The following is a 17422-nucleotide window of genomic DNA, read 5'->3' as shown; positions in this document are numbered from 1 at the left end:
AACTGGGCATCCAGGTCAGAGGAAGGCTTATTACATGCAATGTGCAGATGACACAGCCCCCTTGCTGAAAGCAAAGAGCACTTGAACTCTTGTAGATGAAGATCAAAGACTGCAGCCTTCAGTAAGGTTTCCAACTCAATGGAAAGAAGACCCAGATCCTCGCAGCTGGACCAGTTAGTGGCACATGATAAAAGGGGATGAGATTGGAGTTTTGGTATACAGGAGGTAAGGCGGGTGGGGTTAAGAACCACAATGGGGAGTGTTTAGTGGGATCCTGTTATGATCTGATGTGATGAGATGGTCTGTGTAATTACGTAGAATATGTTTTCTTTGTAAGTATTCCACAAACCCTAGGGGGAAAAGTAAAAATAAGCAAAAAAAAAGTTTAAAATGTTTTAGAAGAGAGAAAGAAGGGTCACAGCCTTGAACCACCCCCTCCCTTCCCCTAGATTCCTTACAAACCCTCACATCTAAACTGGTCTGAATGGCTTTCACAGGAGGAGATGTAAAACTGAAGCCCACTCGTTTCCATTAGCGAAGTACAAGTTTTGAAAAGTTGTCAAGGGCTTCTTGCTTGCGGCCACAATCGCTGCTCCCACTGCCTTCAAGTCAATTCCAGTTCACAGCGAACCCCGAGGACAAACAGAACTGCCCTTGTGGGTTTCTGAGCTGGCGTAGACAGCCTCCTCTTTCTCCTGAGCAGCAACGGGGTTTCAAACTGCTGACCATGAGGTTAGTAGCCCAACGCTTAACCCATGCTCCCATTGCTCCTTGCTCACAGAAGCAGCAGTCCTTGCGTTGGGCGAATCTGCTGCACAAGGCCCCTTTAAAATATTGAAAAGCAAGCGTGTCACTTGGAGGACTGACGTGCATCTTACTCAAGAATGGTCTTTTCAACAGCCTCCTATGACTGACAGTCGGACACTGAATAAGAAAGACCCAGTTTGAATCACGGTGTTGGTGAAGACTAGTGGAAGTACCATGAACTGCCCCCACCCTGAGAAAAACAAGCAAACAAAAACCTAGGAAGAAGTGCTCCCAGAATGCTCCTTAGAAGTGAAGGTGGCAAGACTTCGTCACATGTACTTCATACATGTCATTAAGAGAGACCAGTTCTTGGAAAGGGCCATCATGCGTGGTAAAGTAGAAGGGCAGCCAAAGGATCAGATGGATGGACACTGACTTCAACAGTGGACTTAAACGTGGCAGTGAGAGTGAGGACGGTGCAGGAGCGGGCGGTGTTGTTTGTGGACATGGGGCCACTATGAGTCGGGCATGACTGAATGGCACCTGACAATACAAGTAAAGCAATGAGAACAGTCGTGAGGGCGAAGGTGCTCAGCAGTGACACCTGTTTTGGGGGATGCCCTATGAATGCCCCTTCTTACAGGACCGCTGGTGGTGTCATGATTACATGTTGGACTGCTAACTGCAAGGTCAGCAGTTCAAAACCACCAGCTGCTCCACAGGAGAAAGATGAAGCTTTCTACTCCCGTGTTTTGGAAACCCACAGGGGCAGTTCACCCTTCCCCACAGGTTTACTCCGTGAGTCAGAATCAGCTTGGGGGAAGTGATTGGTTGGGTTTGGGTTTTTGTTCTGCTTTCTGAATCTGTTTCTTTCCTGTAGGTTCCTGTGCCCCACCTGGGCATTTCTCGGACGAAGGCGGGGCTGCTGGTCAACCTGTTGGTCAGGAGACATGATGACAATGAGAGACCTGAGGGCAGAGATGGCTGTCAGCAGGTCAGCGACAGCGAGGCTTCATAATTTATGCAGTTCTTTGTGTTTGAACTTCTAGAGAAGGGGTCAAGTGCCATGGGACATTTAAGACTCCCAGTGGCCTCTTGTACCACAGCGGGAAACACCTCTGGGCCTGCACCATCCTCACCGTGACGTCTGCCTGAGCCCGTTGTGCAGCCCATCTCCTCGAGGGTCTTCCACGTTACCAAGCATGCGGACCTTCTCCAGGGACCGGTCTCCCCTTGACGACATGCCCAAAGCACACGCCCCAAAGTCTGGCCACTTTTGCTTCCGAGGAGTTACGGGCTGTGTTTCCAAGACTTGTCCCTTCTTTCTTCCGGCCCGCCACGAAATACTCATTGTTCTTGGCCACCAACTGCTGCCCCCACAGGCGAACGTCCTGGCGTTACCTGGATCATTTCAGGGAGCTGTCCCCATCCTGACCTGCCTCCACTGGTCACCTTCTCGCCTCCCGCGGGGCCTTTCTGGCCCTTGCATGATTTCACCTATCCATCCAGTGGTGGCTCCCTGGGGAGACGTGATGTTCCTTGTAACTGTAATGGCCAGAAAGCCACAGACACCAGCATCTGGGGGTGCGGAGGGAGGGAGGCTGGATGACAAGTCTGAGAGCACACCCGGTCCCCACAGAGGGCCCCCATAGGAGTGTTCCCCAGCCCTTAGTCACGGAAAGCCCATTGGGTGGCACACACTCCACCCCCTCACTTGGTCACTTGTCATGTTGAGGACATGTGCTGGGGGGGGGGGGCGGTGCTGGAGAGAAGGGAGGGGCCTGGTTGTACGGAGCACTGGGACGGGGACTGGTGCAATGACCGGGCAGGCGAGTCCGGAGACAGAATGTGACCAGCTTCAGGGCTTGTCCAGGGGGCTGGGGCTTCCCGACTGACCCCGCCTGCAATCTGCTTGACTGCCGGCAGGCGGCAGCCGGGCCTCGGTCCCCTTCAGTCCCTTTAGCTGGAGACGGTTCGGTCCCCTGCGGAGCGGGCCTCTGGACAGAGGGCCAAGCTGCGGGGAGAAGAGAGCGCTGCTCAGCCCACACGGGTTGCACTTTGCACCCGCCCGGCCGCCCCATCTTTCCGCTAGGGACAGTGGTGGCAGCTCCGGGCCAGGATCCCCGCAAGCCCACAGTCCGGACCCTCGGACCGCGCGCCCTGTGCAGGGGCTCGCTTTGCCCCCGGCGGTTCCACAAGTGCCTTCCTGTAGACAGCTGTGCGCCCCACCGGCCGGGGCAGTCAGGGCCCCAGGGCGCACCCAGAGGGGCCAGGGCTGCGCGCGGTGGGCCGGGCGCTGGCAACGCCGAGGAGGGGGCGGGGCCAGGCCGGCGGGGGCGGGCGCTGGGCGAGGCCCCGCCCCCTACCCGCGGAGACCCTCCTGCTCCCCACCAAGTCTGCAGCTGGTCCGGGCTGCCGCGTCCGCGCGCGCGCACTACGGGGTCGCAGCGCCCCGGCGACAGGTGCTGCGAGGGTCGTCCCCAGGCCCCCCACCCCGGCCCGTTCCCGCCCACCACCGGCGCCGCCCCTGCCGCCTCCTGGAGGTGCCGTCCCCCACCACCCACTCCTGTCCGTGGTCCTCCCGCTGCTGCGTCCTCCCGGCTCGGCTCCGTGGCGCCATGGCTTGGGGGCTCCCGCGGCGTGGGCTCTGGCTGCTCCTGGGTGAGTGGGACGCGTGGACGGGAGGGTGGGCGGAGCGGGGGACCGGCCTCCCCCGGGCGAGGGCGGCCGAGGCGGGGCGCTGACTTCCCCCGCCAGTGCCTAGAAGCTGATCCCTGGCCACCCAGGTGATTGGGGGCCGGGATTCCTGTCTTGTACCTGCTGGAAATGAGTTAAAACCGAAAGCGCAGCGCGTTGTCACATGCGGTGGTGGCAGTTGTTTGTTAATAAACCTCCCCCGGGTGCCCTTGGCTGGAAGGAGGACTACAGCTGCCGCTGCCACCTCCGTAGGGGACTTCTCTGCAGCCCTTGTTTTTCTGGACTTCTGCCTGAGCCACGTTCCAAAAGGGACTCGGTGGGGTAGCGGAGGACTTGGGAGAGGTGACAAACTGGGGCCCCTGTGGTGGCCAGGAGCGCAGCAGAATGGGCAGGATTTAGCAAGAAATTGTCACCTCTTTGCTGCCCAGGATGGGATATCAAGAAAACCCCACTGGAGTCCTTGCATTGATGTAGTTTGCTAGCACATTCATTCGCTTCCCATTTAACAACCCATAGATCATACATGCCAAGCAGGAGTTCCAGGGTACCACGAGTCTCGCTTCTCTGGCCTCCTGACCTTTCCTGAGGGAAACTGACACTATGCTCCAGTAAAGAGGGAAGCCACAGGGACAGGTCTGCCCTGCCCTACAGGGTCGCTGCCCTACAGGGAATGAACGGGTGGCAGTAAGCTTGGTTTGGTTGGGTGTTCCGTCTGGCATTATACTCAGGCAGACTTCTGAGATACTGCAGGGTCAGTTCCACCCCACTGCACTAACACGGGTCACTTGAGGATGGTGGTTCCCTGGCGCACTGAAAAGGTGTTGACATTACCATCTCCTACAAAGTGCAGTGGTGGTAGTGGAGGTGGAGGTGGAGGTGTTGTTGAAGGTAGAGGGGATGGTGGTGGGTGCCACTGAGTTGGGTCTGAGTCATAGTGACCCTGTGCAACCAGAACAAAACACGGTCCGGTCCTGAGCCATCCTGACCATTGTCACAGTTGAGCCCATTGTTGCAGCCACTGTGTCCGCCCATCTCATCCAGGGTCTTCCTCATCGTCACTGTCTTTCTACTTTAGCAAGGGTGCCGTCCTTCTGCAGGGACTGGTCTCTCCTGATGGCATGTCCAGAGCACAGGAGGCAAAGTCTTGTGTACTCCCTTCTAAGAAGCATTCTGACAGTCTCTCTCCCAGAGCAGATGTGCTGGCTCTCGTGGCTGTCTGTCTGTGGTCTTCAAAGACTAAGAGGAGGACCAACATGTGGCAAAGAGGTGCCCCGTGTGCACACACTGTGGGCACAACAGCCTGCCTGATGCAGACTCGGCCCGTGTGAACAGGGGCACACTCTCCGGGAAGCACAGTAAAATAGTCCACACCCAGGTGGGTTATTGACAGGTGTGCTGTGCTCACTGGGAATCATGTTTATTTTCTAAGCCTGGCTGGTATTTGGGTGGGAGATGATCACAGGGTGTGATTCCTGAGCAGGCCACTGAAGCTGCACCCAGTGTCCTGGGGAGCCCCCTGTAGTTTTGACTGGGCCCTAAAGCCCTCCCCCAGTCTCCCACTGGAGACTTGGAGCTGATCCTGAGTGGGTGCGGGGGTGGGAGTGAGGGTGAGGTTCTGAAAGTGGCTTCATGGGTTATGCAGTGTGCTGCCCACCACACAGTCAGCAGTTCCAGTCCACCCACCGATCCGCCAGTAAAGGTTTTTTAGCCTCTGAAAGGCTACGAGGCAGTTCTAACCCAAACAATTTAAAAGGAACTAAAAAGCATTACCATGAAGTGCTTCCTGACCATAGCAACCCTGTAGAGTGGAGTAGAGCTGTTCCTTACAGTTCCAAGACTGTCAGTCTTCATGGGGCAGACAGCCTCATGTTTCTTCCACAGAGCAGCTGGTGGGTTTGAACCACCAATTCTGAGGTTAGCAGCCCAACGCTCATTGCACAGACCCAGCAGGGCTCCTTATGCTCAGCCTACAGGAGGCATAAAATGCCTCATTTCCCTATTTGTTCAGCTCACCAGAAGAGACACACACACATACACACACACCATAAAAACCAGGCATGCTGGAGTCATTAGCATCTAATTCAATGTAGTATCATCGGAAATCTGATCTTGCCCCTCCGGGTTCTGTTGAAGTTATGTAAAATGCAAAGACATACTCCTCTCCTCTGTTGTGCCAAGATCTGCCCAGCTTGACACGAAGCTGGTGTCTTCGTTTCCTAAGAAACAAACAATTCTCCGTTAGCTAGGTCATGTCTGCTTTCTCTCTCTTTCTTTTTTTAAACAGAAAGGATCAAATTAAGAAATGTCCGCTTCTGCGGCCTCTGTGGTGGTGTACCCACATCACCATGTCAGGGTCCCATAGACAGCCTCGCCTTGTTTTTCCAGGAAGTGAATGGGGTCCCAGTGGGGCCCCCAAAACCCCAGAAGCTCCTCAAGAGTCGGAGTGGTCTGGCCAATGTCAGCTCTCAGAAGAATAAACACAGCATTATGAGGTTATCAGTAAATGATTGCCGACGGCCCCGGGGTCCTGAGCAGAGTGACTGCTCACACGTCTCGCTCTCCCCGGCGTGGTGGCGCACACCAAGTCTCCTTGGCGACCTAAAAGGTCTGTGCAGAATCCCACCTTCGGTGAGCCTGCCACTCAGGACTGGAAGAATCCCGACACAGCTGTTTCTTGCCTGGCATCTCATGGCACCTCCATGGGGGCATCTTTTCCCTCCCACAGTCACAGGCACTGGGAGCCCTGGTGGCACAGTGGTTACACATTGGGCTGCTAACTGCAAGGTCAGCAGTTTGAAGCCCCCCAGCCACTCTAAAGGAGAAAGATGAGACTCTCTGCCCCATGAAGATCCACAGCCTCGGAAACCCGCGGGGCAGTTTAAGACTGCCCTACAGGGTCACTCTGAGTCAGGGTTGACTCCGTGGCCGTGAGTTTCGGGGGATTTGTGCACTTGTCTGTCTACTCTGTTGTTAGTTGCCCTACTCGGAGTGACCCAATAGAACTGAGTGGAGCTGCCCCTGTGGGTTTCCAAGGCTGTAAATCGTATGGGAGTAGAAAGCCTCATCCTTCTCCCTCCAAGTAGTTGGTGGTTTCAAACTGCTGACCTGTGGTAACAGCCCCATGTATGACTGCACACTGCTGTGAGCTGGGATGGCCTCTGTGGTCGTGCGTTGAGCTGGGTGCCGTGGGGTCTGGTGTGACTCAGGCTGGGCTGCCTCGTGTGCAGTCTAACGGCTCCGTAGGCTCTTTGGGACTTGGGGAAATGGGCCGCCAGCCTGCTCTTCCACAGCGCCCACCCAGGGTGGGTCCCCACCGCCAACCATTGAGCTCAGCAGCATTTGTGCCACACCTGTGTCACTGTAGGTGAGGACCTTGGGCAGCCAACACCCGGTTCAAACCCATCAGCTGCTCCAAGGGACAAAGACAAAGCCGTGTGCACCTGTAAAGATTTTTTGCCTTGGAAACCCAAAAAGCAGATCGACTCTGACCTTCTGGGTGGCTTCCTCTGGGGTCAGAACCTGCTCAGAGGCCGTCAGCTCGGTGGGTTTTCATTCTGCCTCCCGTACCTTCTCCATCAGTGCAAGGAGAGCAGAGAGCGAGGAGAAGCAGGCTTGTCACAGACGGGGTGGGCAAGGTCCTCTTCACAGCCTGGGCTGGGCTGGCTGCAGAGGAGACTGAGCCGGCTCGCTGACTCCCCTGGGAACGGCCACGTGCCTTCCTGCCCGCAGGGCTCTTTGGAGCCGGATGCTGTTCTGATACTGAGGTTGTCTTTGGAGGACTTTCGCCTGCTAATCAGCTCAGGGTGTGTTTGCCTGCTCTGCGCATCTAGCTGCTGGGAGAGGTTCTTGCCAGCCAGGATGGACAGGCCGGGTCAGGCCGGGCTGATCTAGAAGGTGGTTTGTGGTCACTGTGAAGTTGTCGTTCCTTCCCCCAGCCCCCACCCCCGCTCACAACCAAGCAAAAGGCAACTTGTGTCCAGTGAGGGCTTTAGAGCAAGCGGCGGTGGTGTTCTAGGGCTTTCCAGAGACACTGTCAGGTGTGAGTGGTCAGGCCTTTCTTCCTGGTTCCAGGGCCTGGCCACCTGCCAGCACCCCCAGGGGCAGATGCTGTGGTCACACTGCACCGGGGGAGGGGGGGATGGACCAAACTCAGGACTCTGGAATGGAGGGGGGGCACTTTCGAAGCACTACAGCTTCTCAGGGGCACACTGGCAGGGGGACCAGCAGGAGGCCCCGCTAGGGCACACTGCCGTCTGTGTGCTGGCGGGCACAGTCCAGTGTTCAGCCCCTGCCTGCCCATGCACCCTGGCCCAATCCCATCCCACCCACCCCCACTGTCTGAGACAGACAGGAGCCAGGCTGGCGCCCTGAGGGCATGCTGCTTGGTGCTTCTTGCCAGACCACATACCCTGTGAGCCTCCAGGCACCTGCCAGGACTCAGACAGAAGAGCAGGCCAACAGGCCAAGCCCCCAGGAGTGGGGTGCTCGCTCAGTGATGGGGGCTGGGCATCTGCCTGTGGCAGGCAGGGGTCAGGGGGTATGGAGACATTGAAAGGGACCCCCCCCCTAAAAGGAGGAGCCACTGAGCCGAGACCAGCTGGAGGCAGAGCTGGGAAGATGAGTGGGGCAGTGGGGTGCAGAGTGGATGCTGACCAGCCCAGCTTTGCCCCCTGACCCTACAGAGATGCCCTTGGGGATCTGTCCACATAGGCTCTTTGCCAGCCCCCCCATGTCCAACTCCCCCCCCAACCGCAGCCCTCCCTGCTCCAGATATGATGGCCTTGGGGCTATAACTGCTTGTGGAGAACCTCGCCCCCTACCCCGTCTGCTCTCTTCCTGAAGGCCTGTCGCCCCAGCGGGCTGGGGAGGGTGCGGGGCGGTGGATGGGACACAAGCCCTGCTTTACGGAAACATAAAGATTCGGTTGTTGTTCTTGGGAAGGGCCTTGTCTCTCAAGATGCTTCATTTCCGGGTTCGCTCCCACTCTGCTGCAGTCTTCCCTTAGAACAGGGTTCCCAGGAGCCCCGCCCCTTCAGGGCACACAGGAGATGGGGGTACAAAGGCCCAAGTCCTCCAACCTGTTCCTCTTTCCCTTGGTTCTGCCAAGGCTGCTCACAGTGCCTTTGGGGTGAACCCCACTCCCACCTCGTCCTCTGCTTTCATGGCCCCTCTGTCTCTGCTCCCTGACGTCCAGCCTCACCGGCCTCCTATCAGGATAACCACTGTTCCCCGGGAGCTGCCCTGGGCCACTCCCACCAACCATGGAGTGGGGGTGGGCAGAGGCCCCCCGCTGTGCCTGGCCCCACGTTAGCCCCCCACCCCCCCCCCGCTGTCTCCAGCTGGGACAGCTGCCTGCTTCACATTCCCAACATGCACCTGAATTAGCCCCCTGGTCCTCTCACACAAAGAGGTTTCCAGAGGGGGGTCTGGAGCCCAGGGCCCCACCCCCCCATGTAGCACCCTCCCTCAGGAGCAGCACACAGCAGGGGCAGAGGGGCAGTTGTGGAGCAGGGAGGCCAGGTGGGGGCTGGTGGGAAGCACAGAAGAGGGGGTCCAAGAGACTCATAGAGCAGGGATACCAAGCCAAACCTGACTCTTGGTCTCCCCTGTAAGGTTTGGGGCAAGCCCCTCGGTGACCGAGTCCTTAGGGTCAGCTGATTCTGGAGGCCTTGAGGGGTCAGGCCATTTAATGCTCACGTCCCTAGAAACCAGTGGCCTGAGCTGGCATGGGACAGTCCCACTGCATAGATGAAGAAACAGGCTGAGAAGCGAGGGTGGTCAGGGAAGATATAGCTGACTGGGAAGCCCCTCACTGCAGGCAGGCCAGGGCCTGTGGGCAGCTTCCCTGCCAGCTGAGTGCTGGCAGCGCTTGGTAGCCCTGGGAGGCGCTATTTTTAGCCCCAGCCTGACTGGAGGAGGAGTCTGGGAGGCATCAGGGCAGTGTGGACAGTCCTTCACCCAGCTGTCCCCTGCCACCGTCCCCTGCGCACAGGGAGCATGCAGGTTCACAGCTCTCTGTGCCTCTGCAGAGAGCCAGGGTCCCTGGGGAGCCCGATTTCTGGGTCCCTCCTCCACTGCATCCCAGTCCTGGATCCCTCCCTAGGCAGGCCTCCACCCTGAGCACTGCCTGGCTGGGATTAGGGCGTGTTCTGCACAGACCTGGCCTGAGCTACAAAGACCAAACAGGCCTGTGCAGGGATGAGCCCCACCTACCCCACTGTGGCCCCCGACCGTGGCCCCCCCATGCCTCTTTTAAACCCTTGGAGCACTTGGATGCCTTTAACACAGCAATGCTTAGGACTGACTGACAATATGGCATTCATGCACATCAAAGACTTCATCAAAAGAGTCAACAGAGAACCCACAGATGGGAGAAAAAAGTATTCCGTAATAATACATCGAGGCTAGTCTCCAAAATCCATAGAAAACTGCAGCATCAGAACCAGAAAAATACAAACAGCCCCATGAAAAAATGGGTACCAGCCAATTTACCAAAGACGACATCCAGGAGGCCAGCCGTGATGAGAGAAATACAAGCTAACCAGCAGCGAGACACCCCCTCACAGGGACACTCCTCGCAATATCCAATCAAACAAATAATCGATGCTGGGGAGGCTGCTGAGAGATCGTGGTGGCACTGCAGAAGTGTGCACTGTGATGGAAACCAACATGGAACTGCCTTACACACCCAAGTACTAGGACCTTATGTTCCAGCAGCCTCTCTCCTGGGGGTAATCAAGACAATGACACGTACAGACAGATGCCCACCGATGCTGATTCAGCAGGTTCCACAGTAGCTAGAACATGGAGAAAACCCCCAAGCCCCAAATCTAGAGGAGGGGATAAACGAGCTCTGCTCCATTCATACAGTGGAAAGTCATGCCTCAGTGAAAGCCACGACAATTCTCTCAGACACGACAGGACACGGACAAAGCCAGAGAACACTCTGCTTACCAAACAGTCCATCTTAAAAGTAAATATTTAGAACCCCATTATTGCAAGGAGAAACCAAGACAAGCATGGTTTATAGACCAAAAGATAAGACTTGGCTAGCTATGCGGAGGCCAGGGAACGGGGCAGGAACAGGGAGCAGGGAGAATATTGAGAAGGGTGGGAGGGAGGAAAGATCAGGGGTGGGGGAACTACATACACAAAGAACTTAGCAAGAGTGTTGATTTCCTTTCTTGAGCCGAGCTGTGGCAATATAAACAGTGTGTTTCTTTAAAAACAACACCAAAACCCCGATGCCTGATCCCTCAAATCTGAACTGGTCTGAATGGCTTAAAAGTTTTTTTTAAAAAGTAAAACTGACGAGGCTGTATGACCTCAAACAAGCTGACAAAACCACAAGGTCATGGCCAACTCCGCCCACAGGCTCTTCCAAGAAGAGAAATGAGAGCCTTTTGGGGACCCTCCCCCCCACCTGGCCGCCTCTGACCTCACCAGCCCCTGCACAGCCCTCCCCCCACCTGCCCTCCTGCTGGGAACTGCCCCACCCCCATCTGCTCATGGGGTGACAAGTACCTGCAAGTGGGTGCTGCTGTGAAAGAGACCCGTCGCTGGCCCATCGGGTCCGAGAACCGCCTGGGCTGTCAGCGGCAGCACTGTTCCCACTGACACCCCAGTGGGACCCAAGTGAGGCACAGAGTGGGCGGGTGGGAAGTAGGCATGCTGTCCCTTCTCTGCCCCCCATCCCAGGATGTCCGAGGGGCCCAGTGGCCTGATGGAATTCAGGCACCCTGACCAAGTGTCCCCTGGCCTGAGGCTCCTCAGCCTGCCCCAAGTGGTCAGCAAGATCATGCTCTCTCTCAGCCTCCATTGCCTCGGGGGTCTGATTGCCCTGTTTGTGAAGCCCTGGGCCTTCCCCCATCAGCAGCCTAGCTGGCCCATCCCATGCTCTCATCAGGGAGATCCAGGGTCACCCCCCTATCCCCGACCCTGTGCCAGCTCCAGCTTCCTGCTCAGGGCCGATGTGCCCAGCCAGGCTCTGCAGGGGCCGTGGGCCGGCCCCCCACCTTCAGCTACCATGGCCCTTTGATTACATTTGCCTGTTGGCTTGTGCCCCTCAAACTGAGACCCAGTGACCCTGATTCTCCGCCATCTGTCCTCCCCTTCCAGGAACCACCAGCGATGTAAGAGTGTCCGATCTCCCAGCATTTATTATTTGCTGGCCAGAACTTCAATTCCACACACTATTCTAGGGCTCAGCACTGGGGTAGGGGCAGTGCCCTGGCCTGGGGGATCTGTCTACCCACCTACCAATCTGTCCATCCCCCCTATCCATCCACCACCCATCATTTACCCACCCATCTATCCACCTACCTATCTACCATCCACCCACCTACCTACCCATCCACTCATCATTTACCCATTCATCCATCCACCCTCCCACCCATTCACCTATCCATCCATCCACCTTCTACCTTCCTTCTATCAACCTACCCTCCTTCAATCCACACATCTACCTACCCACCCGCCCACCCATCCATCCATCTACCCTCTCATCCGCCCAGATTCCTTCCAGGAACGTGAAAGGGTAGTCAGTGCTGGCAGGGATGGGCCTGGGCTCCCCCAGCAGGCACCTCATAGCAGGGTGCAGATGGGGGGCTTAGGGGGAAGCAGAGGCGTGCTGGCAGTGGTGGGATGGCAGTAGACGAGTCCTCTACCCCTCCCCCAGCTCACAGGGACTCTGGGGAGCTGGAGGAACTGGGCGGCGGTGTACGCCGGGTGCGGCTGGGCATTTCCTGTTTGGTCCTGTGGGTGGGCATATGGATCTTGGCTTACGCAAAAACTTATACCTTGTAAATACTCACACTGGCCTTCCGGCTGCCCCTGGCGGGGCGGGGTGGGGGCCTGCCCCGGCGAGTGGTATGGAAGAGGGGCAATGGGCCAGCCGCCCATGGCCTGCCCATGCTTCCTGGGAGGGTGGGATGCTGCCCGCTCCTCACTGGGGTCCGAGTGGCTGTGTGCAGTCTGGGTGCGGGTGGGGAGCTATCAGAGGTCCTGAGGATTAGCCAGCGTGCATGGGGGTGACGGTACAGATAGGGGGCCAGTGGGCAGACCTGGCCGGAGACAGAGGGACGGCGGGTGTGTCTGGCTCTTGGGAGAAGCCAGTTGGACGTGGTGGGGGATTAAGGCCATGGGTGGGCATGACCCCTGTGGGAGGGGCAGTATGTGGTGTAGCGGTATATAGCTTTTGGTGGGCGTGACCACCAGGGGGGAGGGCCATAGGTTAGCATGACCGACAGAGGGCCTGTGAGTGCGCCTGCCCAGACAGGGGGCCTTAGAAGGGACAGTGGGTAGACTTGGTTGACCCGGGGTGGGGTGGGGCTCTATGGGAGGGTGGCCTGTGTGGGTGGGGCATGGTGGGCGTGGTTGTGGGACCAGGGGCTGGGCAGCCCAGCTGACCCCCTGTGATATTCTTGTCCCCACAGTGCACGTCCTCCTGGTGACTACCGCCTGCCAGGATGCCAACTATGGCCCCTTCATCCGCGAACTGTGCCTCGGGCCATTCCAGCAGGACATGGAGGCCCTGGGGCAGACCCACTGGTGCGACTGGAACAGAACCCTAGGGTGAGTCAGCACCCCATTCTGTGCTCAGAGTGACCGCGAGACAGGAGTGAATGGGGAGAGAACCCCAGTGGTGCTCCGACAAACAGGGGTGGCAGCTCAGACCCAGAGACCCGAGGGTGCAGGGGCATCAGGGTAAACCCTAGTGCTGGGGGGTTTGGTGGCAGGATCCCCCTCCTTAGGGACATCCAGCTGGTCTCCAGCACCCCACTCCTTCCATCCAAGCCCTCCTCCGACCCCTCCCCAGGGGCTCTGCATGGGAATGAGGGAGACAGTTGTCACTGGAAAGGGGAGGTCCAGGCTGTCCCCAGACTCTTCCCTGCACCCCTTGGTCCACCCACCCACAGGCCGACTCCAGGATCCCAGGTGCTGCTCAGCCTAAGTAGACATCAGAGCTCAGGGTCTCCATGGTCCATGGTCTCTGTCCTACATCAGGGTGAGCTGGGAGGTCCTGGGGGTGTCAGCGGGGGAGTGAGGGGAAAACACCCAAAAAATGCACACGTGGGGAGCCTGTGCCCCAATTGCATTGAGGGACCTGCCTGAGACTCAGTTGGATGGTGGGGTTCTCCTTTCCTGAAAGGTGAATTAGGAATCGGAAACACAGGCCAGGCCCAGGCTGGGGGCAAGTGGCAGGCTGACTGATCCCACCCTCCGCCTCCGCCAGGTGGGTGGTGGCGAATGACTGAATGACAGCTTACATGCTGGTGGTAGAGAGGACCAGCGGGTGGTCCCCCAGGGAGTAGCATCTCCCCCTCTTTGTCTAAGTGATTTCTGGCTTGTCGACTCCCAAAGGGGAGCTGGGGCAGCCCGTGGTTTGAAATAGAAGCCCCCACAAGTGGCCCTGCTCACAACCCCCGTGGGAGTTGTCAACACTGGGAGGCCTGAGAGTCCCGTGGGGAGAGAGCTGCAGGCGCAGCTCCGCAGGTCCCGGCAGATTGCTAGGGGTCAACTCGCAATTGCTAGGGTTTGAAATCGCAACTCTAATTTGTAACACAAGGAGTCAGATGTCAGAGGCAGCATGGCCCAGCATCAGGGTCAGGCCCACTCAGCCCTGGGGGTCTGCAGGCACCAGAGAGACACCCCCCTCCGGATCCCTGGGAGTGGTGACAAGGTTAGCTTCAGGGACAAAGGGAGTTACTGTAACAAGGTGGATCTTGTCTCTTGCCATGGGGTTCATTCTGACCCAGGGGGACCCACAGAACTGCCCACAGCATTTCCTGAGCTGTATCTGACTCACAGCGACCCAGTGGGACCCACAGAACTGCCCACAGCATTCCCTGGGCTGTATCTGACTCACAGAGACCCAGTGGGACCCACAGAACTTCCCACAGCGTTCCCTGGGCTGTATCTGACTCACAGCCACCCAGTGGGACCCACAGAACTGCCCACAGCGTTCCCTGGGCTGTATCTGACTCACAGCCACACAGTGGGACCCACAGGGGTCTCACAGGGTTGGTCCTCTGGATGGTCCCCGGGTGGGACAGATTGCCAGGTCATTTTGCCAAGGAGCCTTTGGTGGGTTCTAACCAAGGACCCCTGCTTAACCAGTGCGCCACTAGGGCTCCTTCAGTTAGAACTGAGAGGCTGCCGAGCTACTGACTCTGAGATGGGGGGGGTTTCTGATGGAATTCTGGCATTCTCGAAAGGTGAGACTGGAGAGGGGTCTGAGTGACTGGGACTATGCTGTTGGCTTCAGTGTGGAAGAAGGGGTCATGAGGTAATGGGGAAGGTACCTCGAGAAGCCAGGAAGGGCAGGGAGACTGGTTCTCACATGGTTGGGGGTGTCTGGGCCCTGGGAAGACCCCCTCAGAGGCAGGGGTAACTGCGATTACCAAGAACAGAACAGGGCAGCTGTGGGGTGTGGTCAGGGAGACCAGGCTAAAGCTGCAGTTCGGGGACCCCAAAGGCAGGAAATTATGGGCAGGGTGCCCCATGGCTCTCTCAGTCAGAGCTGTTAGGGTGGGGGTGAGGTCGGGGTGGGGCCAGGGAGGGGCAGACCTGGCCCAGCCCGAAAGCTGTGAGAAACTGCCGTCTGTCAGTCCGTCTGGCTCTGAAACCGGAGATGATTTTAGTCCAACAACAGCTGCTTGTCTTGGGGGACTGGCCTTCCCCCAATTGACAAGGACATGTGTGTGCTGCCAGCCTTGCCTGAGAGGAGGGCAGTGGGCACTCCTGAGGGGCTGGGCAGGGAAGGCCAAGGCCTGTTTCATACCTGTGTGTACAGACGCCTGGATTGCAACTCTGCCCATGGCCGAGCTGCCCATGCTGGCTCCTTGTTCACCAACAGTCCCTGACCTGATTCCTGATCCTCACCTCCTCCTTCTGGTCCCCAAGACCAGACCCCTCCACTGCCTCGTTCTGGCTCTGTCTCCATCAGTCAAACCCATCTCCGACCAGGGTCTGACCAGGGCCCAGCATCTTCATCCTTCAGCGCGACAGCTGCCGAGTCAGTCAGCTCCGACAGTGGTTCAAACACTGCCCGGTCCTGTGGGAGCCTTGCGGCCAGGGCCCTGTTGGGGCAGTCAAGGTGGCGGTTGGTCTCACTGCAGGTGGCCTTCTTCTCCGGTGACCGTCCTCGTCCAGAGATTGGTCTTTCCTGAGCGTGTGTCCATGCCCGGGGGATGTCCTTGCTTCTGATGAGCATTCCGTCTGCACTTCTGTCACCCCAACATCCCACCTGCCCTGGGGCCGTAACCCATGACCACCCCACGTGGAGCAGAGAACGGAGGGGCTAGTTCTCAGGAGGGGAGCCGACGGACCATCCTTCAGCAACGGAGGCTGTTGGCAGTTGCTCAATTCACACCCAGTTCCCAAGCGAGACGTGTGCTGACTTCTAACCAGTGTGACCCGCAGGGGGCCAGTCATGCTTAAGGTCCATCACGGCCGCTCGAAGCAGGCAGTGCAGAAAACACAGCGAGCGCCTAAGACCAGAATCTGATCGGTGATCATCTTGGCATCTGCTTTCCAAGGGACTGCTCCCGATCAATCCCATACTGTCGATGGCACAGAGAGCCGCAGGGGTCCATGCGACTCCACGCAGGGCTCACAGTCCACAGTCTTGTGGGCACCCCGGGAGACATCCGAAACATGCCGCAGTAAAAACATGCCATGCAACGTGGAGCCCCCACACATGGCAGACCCCAACCTAAGTGGCTGCAGCAGGCTGGCTCCCAGCGCCCCCTCCCCCCGAGACCTCTCTGCTCACTCTGGTGCCCGTCAACGCCACAGTCAGAGCTCCCACCCTCTACCAGAGCTGAATCTTGTTAAATGGCAGCGCTAGCGTGGTCACGGAATCCAGGGTAATTTGATGTATCCTTGGGGGGACCTAATCTAATTTTGGAAGGCATGAGGACATGGGAAAGTCCGTCATCAGAACTCTCATTTCCAGAGCTCTGGGCGTGGCAGAGGCTGAGCCAGGCGAGGCAGGGGAAGCGGGCAGCGTTCGCCACAACTGACTCAGACAGAGAGCTGTTGATTGGAGCGTGGGCACGTGCTGATGATTTTCACCCAGGCAAGAAGTGCCAGGTTGAGGGGAGTACTGAGCCACCCCTGCAGAGCCCGGGTGTCCGCGGTGTCCCTGGGCTGGTGGGACGAAGTGACCTAGGGAAGTGGCCGCCGCCAGCTTTCAGCAGCGCTCAGAGCCCAGCTTTGTCTCCACACTGCTCAGGGCTGCCTGCCTGCTCTGCCCGCCAGCCCTTTTGCTAAGCCCGACAAGTTGTGGCTGCCTCTCCATTTGCAGTCAATAGCCCACCTCCCGCTGCCCAGGTCTCTTCTGCCCACCCACCCTCCCGTCGCCCAGGTGTGGGAGGAACAGGAAGCCGCAGGGTGCATTTGCCAGGTCGGGGAGAGAGGACAGAGCCGACGGAAAGCTGTAGGTGTGGCTGCTGAGCCTGGCCCTGTGACGTATCCCAGGCACAGTGTGTCCATTTTCCCTCAAGTCTGGCCTCTCTGCTCTGTCCTTCCCTTCCTGGTCACAGGTAGAGAGGTAGGCAGATGTTCCCACTTCCTGGGGGTCTTGGGAGGGCTCCACACCCACAGCCACACCTCCCGCCCAAGCACTCCGAGATGAAGTGCTCATTTCCCCAAACTGCTGTCCCTGCTGTTGGCAGGCCTCACCCGCCGTGAGTGTGTCTCCGGAAGGGTCAAGGAGGAAGACGTGCCCCAGGATGCACATCGAGGGGTGAGGTGGACAGTCGGGGGGTGGCGTCCCCTGAAATGGGCTGGCTTCCCACTGCCACCGTGTGGGGTTACCTCCAAGGGCCAGAGATACCGTGACCTGCCAAAGGATCTCAGAAGAAGATCTTGGGGTCCTAATGTTCCCGAGCTTGATGTGAACGACGACTTCAGAATGCAATCCCGTTCTCCTCCGAGCTGCCCGCCCCACTGTGAGTGGGAGCCTCCCCCGAGC

General features: G+C 58.0%; 1 protein-coding gene across 1 annotated transcript in view; it reads left to right on the top strand.

Annotated features, from left to right (window-relative positions):
• The first annotated feature begins 3144 nt into the window (after positions 1 to 3144).
• RAMP1 (receptor activity modifying protein 1) overlaps positions 3145 to 17422 on the top strand; it is a 39735-nt gene continuing 25457 nt past the window's right edge. The window contains exons 1-2 of the mRNA XM_075529483.1: positions 3145 to 3408; positions 12879 to 13017. Of these exons, the coding sequence (XP_075385598.1) occupies positions 3366 to 3408; positions 12879 to 13017 (182 nt within the window). The 5' untranslated portion in view covers positions 3145 to 3365. The remainder of the gene's footprint in view (positions 3409 to 12878; positions 13018 to 17422) is intronic.

The sequence above is a fragment of the Tenrec ecaudatus genome, chromosome 13, assembly GCF_050624435.1.
Source record: "Tenrec ecaudatus isolate mTenEca1 chromosome 13, mTenEca1.hap1, whole genome shotgun sequence".
Classification (NCBI taxonomy): Eukaryota; Metazoa; Chordata; class Mammalia; order Afrosoricida; family Tenrecidae; genus Tenrec; species Tenrec ecaudatus.
The sequence above is the reverse complement of the archived record's forward strand: the minus strand, read 5'-3'. Positions and strand labels throughout refer to the sequence as shown.